This window comes from Elephantulus edwardii, unplaced genomic scaffold (assembly GCF_000299155.1).
Source record: "Elephantulus edwardii isolate Elephantulus edwardi_28Jun2011 unplaced genomic scaffold, EleEdw1.0 scaffold00064, whole genome shotgun sequence".
NCBI classification, from domain to species: domain Eukaryota; kingdom Metazoa; phylum Chordata; class Mammalia; order Macroscelidea; family Macroscelididae; genus Elephantulus; species Elephantulus edwardii.
This window is the reverse complement of record NW_006399814.1, coordinates 7,426,569-7,439,037: the sequence shown is the minus strand read 5'-3', so window position 1 is coordinate 7,439,037 and position 12,469 is coordinate 7,426,569. Positions and strand designations below refer to the sequence as shown.

General features: G+C 44.1%; 1 protein-coding gene across 1 annotated transcript in view; it reads left to right on the top strand.

The window, feature by feature from the left end:
• Window positions 1-12,469, top strand: part of ATXN10 (ataxin 10) — a 188,357-nt gene that overhangs the window by 13,198 nt on the left and 162,690 nt on the right. Inside the window, exons 3-5 of the mRNA XM_006888127.1 lie at window positions 322-404; window positions 7,171-7,267; window positions 9,726-9,884. Of these exons, the coding sequence (XP_006888189.1) occupies window positions 322-404; window positions 7,171-7,267; window positions 9,726-9,884 (339 nt within the window). The remainder of the gene's footprint in view (window positions 1-321; window positions 405-7,170; window positions 7,268-9,725; window positions 9,885-12,469) is intronic.

The following is a 12,469-nucleotide window of genomic DNA, read 5'->3' as shown; positions in this document are numbered from 1 at the left end:
GACTGTATAACAATGAAAGAACTTTTTTTCCCCCAAAGAAAAAATGAATGGATAGGGAGAAAAATGTGCAACAATGAATGAATAGAAATCTGGGGGACAGATGGACGGGGGGACACACACACACACACACGCACACATGCGTGACTGTATAACAATGAAAGAACTTTTTTCCCCAAAGAAAAAAGTGAATTGGGGGAGAGGGGAATAGGGAGAAAAATATGCAGCATTGAATGAACCAAGTTCTTTATAAACTTTTCATTAAAATCTAAAAAAAAGAACATGAATGTATTTGTCTTTTTTTATTTTTTAAACATAATACAGGAACTTGGATACAATTAGTGTTGCTGTTGACTTGCTGCTGCTTTTTCGTGAACTGCAAACGGAACAGGAATCTTTGCTGACAGGTAACATGCAGTATACTTTATAGCTTACCAGTAGTTTTGTAAAAAGAGCTTAAAGTAGTGTTGTTAGTAGTACATAATTTGTGAAGCTTGTGTTCTGTATTTCACGAGAGTAAGAAACTTCAGTAATAAAATATTAATGAATTCACACGTAAGTATGTTTCAGCCATCCTTTCCTTCTGCCTTCAGTATTTATGAATGGAACCTGATGGAGCCTGCTGTGGGGTCAGATGTGACCGGTGCAGTGACCAACCAGGCAGGAAACTGCCCTCCGGGAGCTTATGTTCCAGTGAGAGCAGCCAGTCTATAGTGTGATGAAGAGTTACATGTGTATTAAAGCAGAAAGGGAGCTCTGCGTTCTCATGGTTTCGATGCAGTACTAAGGAGGACGCCACGTCTTCTAATGAAGACTGTGAAGTTTTTCTAGACGTTCTGGAAAGCTTGCTGTTGCTTGCACTGGGATTGCCCACATTGACTGTAGCTGAATAGCTTGAAGCCAGTAGGCACAGAGACTAACACAGAGGAGAAATGGGCAAAAACACCCCCGACCTGGTTACCTCCTTTATGCTCTGTGAGTTATCAGTGTGTTTATTCCTTCCTTCTCTAGAACGCTCACATATTTTATTTGGGAACTTTTTTTTTTCAGTGAATGCTGTCATCTGAGGATTTATACATGAAGTAATTTCTCTGAGCTTCTTTGAATGGCAATTATTTCTTGAGTGTTTTCTAGAAATTGGCAAAAATACAGGATTTATTTGTAAAATGTTTTTTGAGCTACTTAATGAAAGGTCTTTTTTAAATAACTATTTTACAAAATAAAACTTTAGTGCTTAGAATTAAGAGATGAAAATCAGTAAAATAAAGGTTTGTTGTGGAAAGGCCACTCTTCTTGAAGTCTGTGTTACACAGTAGTTCAGTCAGAAAGTTCCACGTGGACTTCATTTTATCCTTGCTGAGAAAGAAAGGCTGTGCTGGATGGTGTGTCACTGGCAGATGCCGGGGAGCTGTGCTGGGAGCAGTAGGTGTCCCTCTTACTGACGGCTCCCTAAAGCAGCAGCGCACCCACTGTGGTTAACTCGGTCAGAGCAGAGTCCGCCTGCTGCGTCCCACCCCTGCTCCGGACGCTGCTTCTGAAATGACCCCCTTGCTCTCCTGAAGCATCAGTTTTCCCCGTAGTGCCATCTTTCTTCAGCATATTATGCGGTCTCTTTTTTCTGTGAAAAACACCTACCTGGGGTGCATGCCTCCTCAGTCCATTTTCCTTTTCTTAGCTCTCATGCAGACTTGCACCTTTTACAAAATAGGATAAACGGATCAGCCTTCTTTCACTCTTCCTTTTCTCTTTGCAGCGGCTCATCTAATAACAATGTGGAAGGGCAGACCTGAGTGGGTTTTGGTGGACGCTGCTGGGCATTGATGAGGGAAGTCATGGCTTGGTGACACTGTTCATTGGCATTTCCCAGTCATTCCTTACAGGCTGGCTGGTGGCTGGTGTCCGGAGACTCGTTGGCAGGTCGAGTAGTTGCAGGCATGTTTATTTAATTTTTATCCACCTTGCTGAGGCATTATTGACACAGTTTACATACATGGACGCATTTCCACAGATTACATAAGATTAGCCCTCTGTAAGTGTCTAGGATACCGATTTGTGGTGAATTTATGGAGCTGTTCATTGTTTAACTCCTCTTGATTTTGGCCTGAGCCCATCCAGGACCCTACTCGTCTGCAGCTCTGATGTTCAGATTGTGTCTTAGAGCTCTCAGCCTGACTGCAGATCTGCGAACTTGACCTCATGCCGAGCGCAGTGAGGGGTTTTCATGGAGCTTTTATGTGTGATGGGAGGACTGCATGTGAAGCGTGCGTGGCTCCAGGAGCGTTTATTAGAGACTGTCCTTCCTCCACCAGATCACCTGGGCCGCTTTCTGACAACAGTCTCTGAAAGGGGCCTTTCTTTGAACTCTAGGGGCCCGTTCCTTTGGTGTCTATCCCTGCTGTGCTGCTCACATGGTGTCTTGATGACTACTTTTACTGCGGTACATTTGAAATTGAGAAGCGATGTTCTTTTTTTCTAAACTGTTTTGGTGAACATGACTCTGGCATTTCTGTTAATCTGATAGGTAGTCAATTCCTGCAGAAAAGGCAGGTAGAATTTTGTCAGCAATTATTTTGTGTCTGTAGGTCAGTTTTGAGAGAACTGCTATCTTGATTTTCTTGCCTTATGACCAGTGTTGAGGCTTTCAGTTAATAATCATGGTCTGTCTGTCTCTTCACTTAGAGGTATTTTTAGATTTGAGTTGGATCGCTGTTGAGTAGGTGACTGGTGCGTGCAGACAGAGTTGGAAGGTATTATTAGTTGAGCAAGGAAAATATAAATGAAGTGCTGTTTCTCATCACCTTCTTAGAAAAACCAAACTAGCCCTACTGTGATTTCCAATTCATAGTGACCTTGAACTGCAGGGTACAACTACCCCATGTGGTTTCCCAGGTGGAATCTTTGCTGCCAGGTTTTTTCCTCATGGAGCGGCTGATAGGTTCAAGCCACCACCGGTCAGCAGCCAAATATTTTGACCTATTGCACCCCCAGGGCCGCTTTCTCTGGGGGAGCCTCTGACAGAGTGGGGTTGCTCAGACCGAACGCAGGCCCTCTTGTAACAACTCTTCTGCTTCCTGATAAAACGTCTGCGGTATCTTGTCACTCTTGCTCACGTAAAACTTTCTTCTGGCTGGATTTTTAGCAGGATGGCTGTGCCAGTTTTTCGTTACCACCCTTGAGGTAAGAGCTGTAATTACATTGTCAAAATAATATTTAGAGTATTATTTCAGGGAATAATTGCAGTGGTGTGACGAATATATTAGGCTCATCAAATTTATGTAAACACAAGCCTGAGCTATTTTAATTGAGTTATTGGTGTTGTTTTTGGCCTTTATTCTTTTCTAATCTGTAAAAATAATGTTGGCATTTTTGAGGAGCTTTGTAACGTTTGCAGTATTTACATAAAGATCAGTTGATAACCGGTTTGGTAAAAAATAAACTGTCATTTGTACTTGTCTGGAGCTTGCACTGTGTTTCTAGGCCATTGAACCCTTCCCTCCCCACAGCTGTTTGGACCTTGTGTCAAGGTGCTGACTGGGTCGTTTGACTTTTGGTCCTGCGAGATTGTTAGATTGGTGTGTAGTAAGTGAAACTTCACAGGATTTGAATGTTACAGCCTACAGTGTGCAGTAGGTAGTGTTTTTCTTTTCTTTTTTAAAATCTGTAGGCTATCTGAGTGAAAAGGAATTATTTTTTAAACTATTAATTTTCCTATAAATAGTTTGCAATTCCAAAACTCCTGACTAGTTGACAGAAATCTCCGTCACTATGTGTTCACGTTGCAGCAGACAGGCACTTGGCTTTTGGCTTTTGCCTCTTTTTGGCCTTGCAGTGCTGTAAGCTGCTTTTTTGGTTTAGATTACAATAACAGAATTCAGGTTTGAGGCTTTAGGCTTGTTTTCTTTAAAAAATTATGATTTGAGTGAAAGTTTATGAAGTAAATTGGTTTTCCATTCAACCATTTGTACATATTATGTTTTATAGCATTATTACAATTCCCACAATATAATGTCCTCTCCCCACTTCCTCTCTGTAATTCCCTTAATAATCCTTTCCTCCCCTTTCCTCCCTCGGGGCTGTTCGCCTTGGGCAGGGCTGCTCTTTTAGCCTTATATGGTTGGTTATTCCAAGGAGTGAGTGCCTCTGGGTGTCATTAATCACCTTATAGGCTTATGTTTTAACGCACAGAAGCCAAAGCATAGGGAAGAAATGCCAGGTGAGAGAACCTAACAGAAGATATCAAAGGGCAGCTCAAGAAGACAAAGCAAAGTGCTAAACAAAATGTGCAAAATGCTGGAATTAGAAAACCAAAAGGGAGCATAGAGAGGGGACTGCCAGAAGTTCAGGCAGGATTTAGAAGAGGCCGTGGCACCAGGAATATCACTGCTGTTGTCAAATGAGTCCTGATTCAAATTAAAGAATACCAGAAGAATGTCTGTTTATGCTTTATTTACTGTGCAGAGGCATTTGACTGTGTGGATCACAACAAGTTCTGGCTGTCATTGAATTTGAGTCCCAGAGCACTTAATCGTGCTCTTGTGGAACCTGTACCTACACCTGGAGGTAAGAACAGAGCAAGGAAACATTGCATGGTTTAAAAATTAAGAAGGGAGTGTGTCAGGGTTGCAGTCTCTCTCCATACGTATTCAGTCTGTATGCTGAGTAGATTATTCAAGAAGCTGGACTCTACATACAAAGAGGAATGTGGCATTAGGATCAGACGGAGACTCATCGATAAACTGTGTTGTGCAGATGACCCCACCTTGCTTGCTGAAAGTGAGGAGGACGTGAAACTCTTCTTGTAGAAGATGAAAGAATATAACCTTCAATATGGATTGCATCTCACTGTCAAGAAAGCAAAGATTTTTGCCACTGGACTGATAGCCAGCATCCAGATAGACAGAGAAAAGATTGAAACTGTCAACAACTTTATCTTACTTGGATCCACAGTTAACACCCTTGGTACCAGCACTGAGGAAATCAGGAGACTGACTGCACTGGGAAGGTCTGCAGTTAGGGACCTCTCCAAGTTAATTTTGGTGCATTGATGTTAGTTTGAGGACAGAGGTGTGCCTGATCAAGGCCATGGTCTTTCTGATCACTTGCTGTGTATCTGAGAGCTGGACAGTGGCTAAGGATGACAGAAGAAGAATTGTTGCCTTTGAGCTGTGGTGCTGGAGAAGAACACTAAACATCCCATGGACGGCCAAAAGAAGAAATGAATCTGTCTTAGAGACGGTGCAGCCAGAGTGCTGCCGAGGCTTTTCTTCACATGCTTCGGGCGTGTTACCAGGAGGGGCTTATTTCTTGGAGAAGGACACGATGCTCGGAAAGGTCAGTGAAGGAGAGGTAGACCCTTGACCAGATGGATTGAGGTGACTGCCGCAGTGGGTGGCCAGGAAGTGTGAGGATGGCACAGGACAGGACAGGGTTCAGATCTGGTTAGGGTCACTGTGGATTGTACTCAGCTTGATGGCACCTAACGACAGCAACAATGCCAGCATGGTAGCAGCAGTTAGGAAATCAAAAGATGTGCTTGTCCTGGGAGAATCTGCTGCCAAAGACTTCTCGAGAGTTCTAAAGAGCAAGGATATCCGTTTAAAGACTTCAGGTATACCTGATCCAACCTGTGATCTTTTCGGTTGCTTCCTGTGCATCTGAAAGTTGGACACTGAAAAAGAAAGACAAGAAAAATCAGTGCTTTGAATTGTGGTGTTGGAGAAGAGTATTGCATTTCCCATGGACTGCCACAAGAACAAGCAAATCTGTCTTTGAGGAAGTACAACCAGAGAGCGCCCTAGGGGCCAGTCCTTGGGAAAAGATATCAGGCCTGGAGAAGGTAGAGAGGCAGTAAAGAGACAAAGATCTTTAAGGAAATTAGTTGACACAGTGACTGCAACAGTGGACTTGAGCAGAGATAGGGCAGAGTTCCAGGAGGGATTTGTTTGTGTTTCACATTCAGAGGGTGACTATAGTCTTGGAGTCCACCAGTCTCTGTTGAACCAGTAAGGCTGACCATGTTTGTTTCTGAGTTCTGTTTCACACATTCTCCCCTCAGTCCAGGACGTTTTACCATAATCCATTGTAGAATGGATCACACATTTTTTTATTTCAGTGTTTTGATTTTTTGTGTGCAGTCTGTCTTTTCTGCAAAAAGCCAGTTACTGTTCTGAAAGAAGCCAGAGTGCTCCTTCGAAGCAAATGGTGAGCCGTATCTCACGTTCTCTGGGTGTGTTATCAGGAGAGGCCAGCCCCGGGAGAGGGATGTTCTGATTAGCTGAGTATCAGGTCAGCAATGGAAGGTCGCCAGTGAGCTGGATTGATGCAGTGGCTGGACCAGAGGATTTGAGCACAGCTGAGGTTGTGAGGGTGGCTCAGGCTTGGGCAGGGCTGTGCTTGACCAGCAGCCGAGTCAGGGTGGCTCGATGGTGCCAGCGGCGGCAGCAGCATCTCCGCCGTGTGAAGATGAGGGGCAGCCCTGCTGAGAGCTTGGGGTGCCTTGTCTGCTGTCCCGTCTGGTCCAGTCCATCCTGACTCACATCAGCACCCTGAGAGCGAGTCCAGCTGGGCGGGCCACAGGGTTTGTGTACTTAATTGACCTCTTTCCTGAGATGCACATATCCTTGCGCTCCGACCTACTGGTTCGTAGTTGAGTGTTTAGCCGTTTGTGACCCCAGGAAATTATTCTGAAATGACCTCCTTAAAAAATCTCCAGTAGTGATTTTTACCTTAAAGTTTATTAAGCCTAATTTTAACTGTTTTATGACTTCCTTTTTGGCCCGTGTTTGTTTGTGTAGTGTGACTTTTTTCCATTATTCACTATTTCTACTGTCTTATATGATGTGCGTTTTAAATAGTAAGTAGTTAGATTTTTCAAAATTTAGTCTTAGAATTAATATCTTTCAATTGCTGTTTGTATCCTGTTTATTGTAATTACATGTATATATATGTCTACATCAGTGGTTTTATTTAAGAAGTGAGTTAATTTCATGGAGCATACATTGTTTTGGTGAAGCCTTTTAATATTAATGTCAAGCGTGGATAGAGACTTTATAGGTTGAAGAAGAATATGGAACCCTCTGTTTAGTAACTCAGGGAATGTTAGGCTTATTTGCTGAGTATTAAAAACCTTTTCTGCATCTTTTAACTGCTGGTTTTGCTTTGGTGTGTTCTCAGCCTTCCGCTGCGGCCTCCAGTTCTTAGGCAACGTCGCCTCACGAAACGAAGAGTCCCAGACTGTGGTGTGGGCACATGCTTTCCCAGAACTCTTTTTGTGAGTATATTGACGAGAATTTTCCTAACCTCTGAGAGGTGGTGGTGGTTTCACCCCGTTGAAACCAGGGGAACCTCCCCTGTGGGGAGAAGCCAGTGTCGAGTTCTTCCTGGCAGTGCCACGCAGGGCAGGCAAGCGGGCGCTGTGGAGACCCGTGTTCTGTGTCTTCATTGGGTGGTGGATGGCTGCACATTCCTAAAACTTCGTGCAGCCTTGCACATTGTTGGTTAGTTTTACTTTAGTGAAGAAGTAAAAATTATGGTTAAAGGATGAATGATATCAAAGACTGATGTCGATGAGACAAAATGTAAATGTAAGACATTGGAATTAGGCTAATGTAAAATTAAAAAGTCTCACGCCCCACCTCCCCCCAGCAGACCATCACTGAGTCAGTTCTCACACCCAGTGATCTGATAGACTCTGAGGCTGTGACTCTCCCCGAGATCACACTGTCCCGTCTTCTCCTGGGGGGAGCAGCTTGTGGTTTTCACTGCTGACTCTGCCATTGGGCAGCAGTTCATTGGCCCTTTATGTGTCGACCCCTTTATTGGACCTTGATCTTTTTCCTGGTGATGTACTTCTTCCCCCTATCCTGATCCAGCTCTACTGGTTTGTAAGAAATTGAGTGTTGAGACATAAAGAAGTGTTAGAAACAAGATAGATAAAAACATGGAGGTCATTGGAGTGGGAGGGCTGGACGCTTTCTTATACAGGCTCTGTTGCCAAAGCACAGAGTGACTTCAGTGGTGCCAGCAGCTGCTGTCCAAATGCCACACATTGAGTCTTACCAGTAGCCCTGCAAGGGAAGTGACATCGTCCTGTCTTGACCAATGAGAATGAAGCTTATGACGGTCAGTCGCATAACGGGATGAACTTGCTCACTGGGTCCTCAGCCTCTGCTCTTAACAAATACCATGCTGTTATCGTTGACTTTGTGGTTTTTCTGGGCCCACCTGCTGTACAGCATGGGAATCAGTCCTGTGGTCTCTAATGTTCTTTCAGCTCTGTGACTTGATTGCCTGTTACATTCCAGCAGCTGGCGAGAATTGCATGTATAGAAGTACCTGTTATCCTTATGTCTAGAAAGAATTTAATGGTTGAATCTAGAAATACTTTTGAATTTAGGTAGATGAGGCAGGGATGGATTCAAGCTTCACAAAAAGCTTTGTCTTGGGATCCATTCCTTTAGAGCATTTTGGGTGCCTGGTGTCTGCCAGATCCTGTGCTGTTGAGTTGGTGGGAGCACACTGGTCATTTAGATGCATCCCTTACCTCCCGGGAGCCCATGCTTGGAAGGGACATGTGAAGAACAGGCAGTTCTTTCTTCTCTACCGTAGTGTAGGAACAAACAGAGCTGGGCGCATCCAGGGTGCGAAGAACAGATGAGGCCTTTGAATACGTATCGGACAGTGCGGGGAGGCTGATAGTTCATGTTGTGGTTTTCCTGTTCCTTTCATTCTGTCTTCACTGAAGCTCTGTGAGAGAGAGGCAGAGAAGACCTTGTACTGCATTCTTTCTCATGCTGAAAATGCAGTGACAGAGACGAAGTGGCTTCTCTGTGTTTGTGAGACATGAAACCAAACATGAATTCCAGCTGTGGCAGGGACGGCTTTTATGTCACTGAGAAGTCACGTGAACTCAGTGTCTCGGGGCCTCCGTTTCCACCATCCTTGGTGGTGTAGCACCTGCTTACTCAGAACGGCCTCTCTGATGAGCACGTTCGCGGGAGAGACACGGACAGTCTTGTCTTCTGTTTCATTTGCAGCCTTAGAAACCCAGTAACGGGTCAGCTCACAGGCAGGAAGGGGGTTTTATCTGGAATATGGAAGTAGAAAGAGCTTCCTGCAGAAGACTGCTAGGACCTTGAAAAAGACAGGAAATCCCGTCAGGAGGTGGGACCCATGGAAATGACCGTTGACAAGTCAGAGTCTGTCTTAAGTCCACACACAACTGAAAGGTAGATGAACCAGCACTGGTTTTCAAACTCCTGACTCCGGTTGTTGTTTGAGGCGTTCTGTCCCTTATCTATAGAGCAGGCAGGGCCTGGGATCACTAAGCTATCAATTTTTATTTTTATTTTTATTTTAGCTATCAATTTTTATCCTCTTGATTTTTCTCTTTAGTGAGAATGAGACATTCCTGCTTTATAAATGTAATAATTTCCTCTTTTTTTTTCTAATTAGAAGCTTTTATTTTGCCTTTTGGTTCTAAGGCATGAGAAAACTAGAACATTAATATTGAATAGTTTTTATAATGAGTAATTTTATGTCTTTCTGTTTTGAATTCACTCTTCCTGCAGTATATAATGTGCTTACTTCAAGTGTTGTGGTTTTTGTTATATTCTTAAAAATATCAGCGTGTATAGTATGTTTGTTAATGAGATTGTTATTATTTACATTAACTCATGCTCTGTAATGCTGCTCAGTGAGCTAAGAATTGAATTTTCTTTCTTTTAAAGTACTTGCTTGAATCATCATGACAAAAAGATTGTTGCCTACTCTGCAATGATTATGTTCACAACGCTTAATCTTGAGAGAATGACGGAGCTGCGGGAAAACCTCAACGTCGCCATTGGTGTCCTGGAAGCCCACCAGACGCAGCCCGAGTCGGAATGGCCGTGAGTGTCAGCTCAGAGGTGGGGCGCTCCGGAAGCTCCTGGCAGAGTGCTTTCTCTGCAGAGTCTTCACAGTGCTGTTTTCGTGAAAGCAATCATACTCTTGCAGTGTTGATCCGTAGACAAGGGCTGCCCTCAGGAGCTGCAGCCTCAGGGAGATGAGCTGCGCAGGGAAAACTCGGAATTCAGAGCATTGAACTGGAACTTAGAACTTACACCTGTGGGCAGAGGCAGAACTTGGGGTCAGTGAAAGAGGAGGGGCGGGAGGCTTGAGGTGGTCTCCAACCTTGAGGTGGTGGGGAGGAAAGGGAGGGCGTTCCTAGTGTGAGCAAATGAGCACACAGACGTAGGGTGGCAGCCCCTTTGGGGTGAGATTAGGCCATTGTGGCAGCGGAGAGTGCTAGCTGACCAACATAGGTGGAGGGTGAAGCTGATTGCTGTCCACACATTTCCCTGGAGAGGATGTGTCCTTCCTCCTGGCTCTCTGAACGTTTTCCATGGTTAATCATATTAGCGCGGATTTTTTTGGGTTTCTCCTGTCTGGGGATCCCTGGGTGTTAACTGTAGTTCACACACTTACCGGTACCTTCAGGAGTCATCTCCCCATCCTCAGAATGGCCTGTGTTCCTGGGCCTGTCTCCTTCTGAACTTTGTCCTCAGTCTCCAGTGTGCCCTTCCCCAGAATGGCATGCATTTAAATCAGGCATTATGTAGCATTTGTAGGCAGGCCTCTTTCACTTTACAATGGGGCGCTTATGCTTACTCCTTATCTTTTAATAGATCCATAGCTCATTTCTTTCCTTTTCTCCTCTTGTTATTGTTGTTGTTAATGTGTCTTCAAGTCACCTGCAGCTCATAGCGATCCCCTGTGTACAGCACCTCTGAAACCTGCCCTGTCCTGAGGCAGTCCCATTGACTCTGATATGCCTACCCCCATTTCTCCAGTTACTGTATCAGTCCATCTCATCTGGGGTCTTCCTCACCTGAGCTGTCCAGCCACCCTTCTAGGCATGACCAAGGACCGGTCTCTTCTGACTACTTGCCCAGAGTATGTAAGATGGAGTTTCAAAATCCTAGCCTCCAAGGAGAAACTTGGTTTCACCCTCTCCATGACAGACTTATTTGTTTTCTTGGTGGTCCATGGTATGATCAAGACTCTTCTCCAGCACAACTCAGAGGCATCAATTCTTATTCATCATCCTTAGTCATTATCCAGCTCTCCGATGCAGAGCAAATAATAGTGAAGACCGTGCACTGTTAAGAATATATATAGCGTAACATGCCCCAGTTACCTCATGCACAGGTTAGTGACTCTGTGTACATACTAGTTAAGCTACACCATTGCAAGATTTTATGAAATAGTTGGGAAATATTTTTGGATTAAAACTGAAAGATTCTCTCAGGGCAGTAGTTTCAGGCATTCATTAATCTTCCAAGGCTCTAGCAAGTCTAGAGTGCATTTTGTTGGTTCCATCAAGTTGAGTACAACGCATGATGACTCTATGGACAAAGGATCTGAACCCATCCTCTCCTGCGCCATTCTCATCATCTCTGACACACTTGAGCCCATTGCTGCAGTCATTCTGTGAATCCATCTAATTGAGAGTCTTCCTCTGTGAGGCCAGCCCTCCACCTCCAAGCATGTCTTTCTCCGAGGAATAGACTCTCCTACCTAAACATACCCAAAGTCTTTGAGACAAAGCTTTGCCCCACTTGCCTCCAGGAAGCAGTCTGTCTGCACTTCTCCAGCACAGATCTGTCTGGGGGTTTTGGTAGTCAGTACTCTTCTCCAGCACCACAGCTCAAAGCTATCAGTTATTCTACAGTCCATTAGAATTTGAAATTTTGTTCTGCATATCTCTCCTTTCATCAAGATGGTTCTGTTCAGTGGAATCTTTGCTCAGCCTGAAAGCATCCAGTTCTTCTGGTTTTGCGGCAAAGGAGTCAGTTGTTCATGTGAAAGCCCACGTTCCACTTCCTCCTCTTGTTAGCCACGCTCTCTCTTTGTTGTTATAAGTGAATGGAGACTGACCTCTGTGTCTCGGATGGCTGATTGACAGCTTATAACATGCTTGATACCACGCAGTAAACTAAGATTTAGAACAGAGGCATTAAACATGTCATTAGGCCAGTTAACTGTCATGGCTTATGAAACCATTACCATAAGCCCTGAACCAAGAAACTAAATCCCATAAGATGTGTGTTTGTATATAATTACTTTTTACTGTCATTGTCATAAATGTTTCTATCACAACTTTTGCCTTTTTATAGATGTACAACTGATGACAACAGTTAAAATAATTGAATGTGCAAACCTAACCTTAATTATAGAGTTGTGATTCCACCCCCCCCCCCCCCCCCCCCCCCGTCACTGTTAACATCATAACCCTTCCTCATGTCCCTGATAACCACTAATAAACTTTGGTGTCTAAACATTTTCTTGTGCTTATATCTATATATATCTGTATCAACCTACGTTATACAGATGACACAACCTTGCTTGCTGAAACTGAGGAGGACCTGAATCGCTTACTGCAGAAGGTCAAGGACTGTAGTCTTCATTATGGATTGAAGCTCGGCATCAAGAA